Consider the following 4,268-nt stretch of genomic DNA (forward strand, 5'->3'; position numbering starts at 1 on the left):
GGCGTAGAAGAGAGAAAACATTATAAATAATATTATTGATTACCTGACAAAGTTGACACCCCTTTAAGGGTGCCAAATATTGGAGATACTCTTTATCATGTTAAATTTAAGAGGGGATTCTGCGTATTAAATTTACTCGCATCTTCATCCCCACACCCAAAAATCATGCCCATGCAAATGTCAGGAGGGTATCTCGAGGTTATTAGGTTTCAACATGTTGGCGTTTTGAAGAATTACATCAATTGTCTTACATATAAAAGCTTGTACACTCCATTTCGGTATATTGCATTTGGATTTTTATGAAAGCTTGTACAATCCATTTCTGTATATTGCATTTGGATTTAATGGTGGAAGAGTAATTAATGCTGTAAAGATCAGAGTAGATATCCGGAGGATTCTCTTGTTGAATGCATTTTCTATACCGTAATGTTGTAAATATCAGAGTATATTGCGTGATGAATTCTCTATCAAATCAGGTAACATGGTAAATAGAACCAAAGTCTGTGTTATGCTAGGTTTTTTTTTGCAATTAATGCTATTCATCTATGCAAGGAACTTGATATAAGAAATAAAGATAAGTGTGTGTGCAAACAAAGGACTTGTTTGCTCACTCGACTACGGCTGATGAAAGAAAGAAATATACTAAACCTACTATAACTGAGGGTGGCAGAGAGGAAGATGAAACAGCAACTGCAGAAACTATGGATGCAGTACCAGTAGTGGAGCTTCGTTCTTTTGCTCAGGAAGGTAAGACAAAATCTGACCTTCCCTTCGTGCTTAAACCTGCACTATTGTGTGATTTATTCCTTTCCATGTGTATGAAGGTAGTGAAGTACTAGTTGATGAGAAGATGTCAACTGAAAAAATAATGGTTTATGTAGTTAACTTTGTCGTCCTAGTATTTGACCTAGTATTTTAGGCTCTGTTCTCACCTTCACGGAATCACCTTCTTTTTCTCAGATACAACATTAGTAAACAGATACAACATTACTAAGAGATATTTGTGGCAATGAGGTGTGAGTGGCAACTTCAAGGAAAAACAACAATTACTTGAGTGTAAAGTCTCTTCTATTCTTTTTTCTTTTTGACAAGCGTGGGCCCAAAGTTATAAAATAATTTGTTTTTCCTATCGAAGGTCAATGTATCAAATACATAGAGACTAATATTAATACAGTGTCGACCTAGACTAAATAGGACTAAGCAACCCCTATAAATACAGTTTCAGGGTCTTCTTAATTACCTTTCATTCGCATCTTTCAGAAACAAACCTCAAAGAATAAAGTACAGATCGATGAAGCCCCCTAACAGCTACTTGGCAGATTGCAAGGCCTACAAGTTAGTCGATAAAGTTGCTTCTTCCTACTACTCCACTGTGTACAAGGCTGTTTATTCTCATGTTGATGACCGGGATGATAATGTTTTTATCAAGATTTTCGATTTGAATCAGAAAGACGATATGTATCCTCTGGACCCTATACTCAAAGAGATCTTCCAAGCAAAGAAGTGTTGCCAACACCCAAACATCCTTCGATCCGTCCATTGTTCTTTCAAAAAGGAGAATCTTCTGTGCGTCGTGATGCCCTATTCAAATAAACCTCTGCCTTCTCTCGCTATTTTCAAGCATGGCTTGCCTGAAGAGGTCGTTGCTTTTGTTATATTAGAAACCCTAAAAGCCTTGGACTGCATTCATCAAAGTGGCGATCGCGTGCATGGGAATTTGTGCAGTACAGAGATGTTCTTGGATGAGGAAGCTAATGTAAAACTAGAGTTTCCTACATGGCTAACCAAAGCAGAGATGGTTGAGTATCCTGCTTCGAATAAGAAGAACAAGAAAGGTGATTTTAGCATGGTGAGAACATTAGCTTATGACTTGTTCAACGGAACAGGCCCTGTAGAGAAGAGGCTACCTGAATATTTGGAAGATTTTGTGAGATTTTGTGGTTCATCAGCTGGCGGCCCAGTTACGATACAGGAAGTGATGTCACACCAATTCTTGAAGAAGTTTTGTCACTTTGATCGGTACAAGAAAGATTTGAAGAAACTGCTTACCAGGAAGCTACGCCCAAGGATTAGTAGTTTGTTTGTATGCATTAGTTAGAACTTAGCAGGAACTTTAGTTCCTTTTTCTGATTTCGTTGTGATATTCATTCAGTGTACTTCCTTGTTTGAGGAATATAATAATTGTAATCCTATTGTTTTAAGTTTGCCATTCTTGATTTGTTGCATTCATTCTATTTCAGAACTAATGTCAAGTTTAACATGTTCTTGTCATTAAGTTATCATTCCAAATACAAAGTATCAACAAATAATGAATGCATATGGGTGCATATTTGGAGGGGGGGGGTGATTTAAGTTTTGAGGATTTCCTAACTCAAGTTTGGGAAAAATCACAGTTCTCGTTTTTCCTTGTTTAGCCAAAAATCAGCCTCCTTACACCTTTTATTATCACAAACCAGGATATAATGGGAAAAGAGAAGCACAATGCTTTAATTTCTTCATATATATCCTGGCCTCCAATCTATAATCCCTGCTTTGAATCAACATAGGGAGCTATCTTCTTAAACGTTGCATATGTTCTCCCAACTTTTCCATCATAAATGTGCAAGCTGCCACCTCAGCTCCCATTGCATTTTCTACCATAACAGGACCTGGACATGCAAATATTATAGAAGATGAGTTTGAAAATATCACCCTTCCAATAATACCTCCTTTACCATCTGACAAATTCCAAGCCCCATCACTAAATGCAACCTTATCAAATAAAGTACTTTGAAAGTTTTGAAATTAAGGAAGTTGTTTTTGACAACATTGTATAATCTCTTGCTGCAATAGGGTCTACATTTCATAACTTTGCTTGACAGTAGCTCTTGATTTGAACTGGTAAAAAGAGAAAAACGTTTAATCAACATGAACACTGAAGAGCTATTAGCACTAGCTCCCTGAAAGATAACTTCATTCAATTCCTACTTTTCCGGATATCCCACCACAATCTAATTTTTAACCTAACTTGAGCAAAAGAACACTCCCGTAGCAAATGAACTAATGATTCTTCACTACAATTGCACATAGGGCAATTCAGTGTTATTCCCGTCATTCTTCTGCTAAAAAACAATCTTACTGGAAGAATTTGATTTATCACTTTCCATACAAACATCTATACACGTCCTGGAATTTTCACTTTCCACACAACAGACCTCCTTGCTTGATCTATCTCCTATCTTGATTAGAATCTGATAATAACCCTTAGTGTTGAACTTGTCATTGTTCCCTACTGGAAAGTGTAACATTCTCCATTATGATGCCAAGTTCCTGTTCAGATTCCAATTCCCATCCTCGGAGATTCCTACTCCCCTAAAACTTTTGAATTTTCTCTCCACTTGTGTTTCATGTCTTCTATGTTGATTTCTTTCACCAGAGACAAGGAGAACAACCTTGAAAAAGAAGATCTTAACTCAGTTTCTCCATACCAGTAATCTTTCCAAAAACTGATCTTTGTACCATCACTTACCTTCCACTTAAACATTTTACTAGTCAGCCAATGTGTATTATCTTCTGCTGCTCTTCAGCTCCAAATGTGCTTAAACTTTAGAGACATATTTCTAGGGGTTTCATTCTCTTCATACAGAAAATCCCTGCCATATTTGTTAAAGATAAAGGCCATCCACTTTTTATCTTTCTCCAAATGAAATTTCCACCACCATTTTGATAGAAGAACTTGATTCCTCACACCAATATTCTTTAAACCGAGACTTCCTGCCTCCTTGCTTGAGCATACTAACTCCCATCGTAACAGATGCATCTTTTTCCTCTCTTCACTTTCTGAGTTCAATTCCATCTAATACCATCTACTACCATCTATCTGTATTAAGGTTACTACATTTCCACCCTGTCAACTTGTTTTTTACTTGTTCTACAAGTGATTTCCAATACATGCAAGGTTGCTTCTGTAATCCTACCCAATCACCTAAGTATTTAAAAGGAATAGAACCAGATTGACATCCCAGATCGATACATAATAATACTAATACTAGCTTGTACATTGTGGCAGAGAGAGAACTTCACTACCAATTAGGCTAAGTTCAGTCCAGAATTAGATCATCCATTGCGTAGAAAAGTTGTAATGTTACTAATTGCGGGCAGAAATTCATAAAGAGGGGCACTGGATAATGCTTTAAGGATGCCTTGAAATCGCCTGTTGAAGCAATACATGCTGACATGGTTATAATTTACTTCTGGAAAATGATGTTAAAGAACTCGGTGTACACACG

The 4,268-nt window shown here is 36.9% G+C and overlaps 1 protein-coding gene across 1 annotated transcript; it reads left to right on the forward strand.

Annotated features, from left to right (window-relative positions):
• Positions 1-209: 209 nt before the first annotated feature.
• LOC141672011 (serine/threonine-protein kinase BLUS1-like) lies at positions 210-2,225 on the forward strand. The gene is made up of 2 exons (XM_074478493.1): positions 210-747; positions 1,261-2,225. Exon 2 carries the CDS (start codon positions 1,292-1,294, stop codon positions 2,096-2,098), a length of 807 nt encoding a protein of 268 aa, XP_074334594.1. The 5' UTR covers positions 210-747; positions 1,261-1,291; the 3' UTR covers positions 2,099-2,225.
• Positions 2,226-4,268: the final 2,043 nt, after the last annotated feature.

Source organism: Apium graveolens, chromosome 7 (assembly GCF_009905375.1).
Source record: "Apium graveolens cultivar Ventura chromosome 7, ASM990537v1, whole genome shotgun sequence".
NCBI classification, from domain to species: Eukaryota; Viridiplantae; Streptophyta; class Magnoliopsida; order Apiales; family Apiaceae; genus Apium; species Apium graveolens.

Excerpts from the sequence above, each read along its gene's own strand:
- LOC141672011 (XM_074478493.1), top strand. The coding sequence starts at position 1,292 with ATGAAGCCCCCTAACAGCTACTTGGCAGATTGCAAGGCCTACAAGTTA.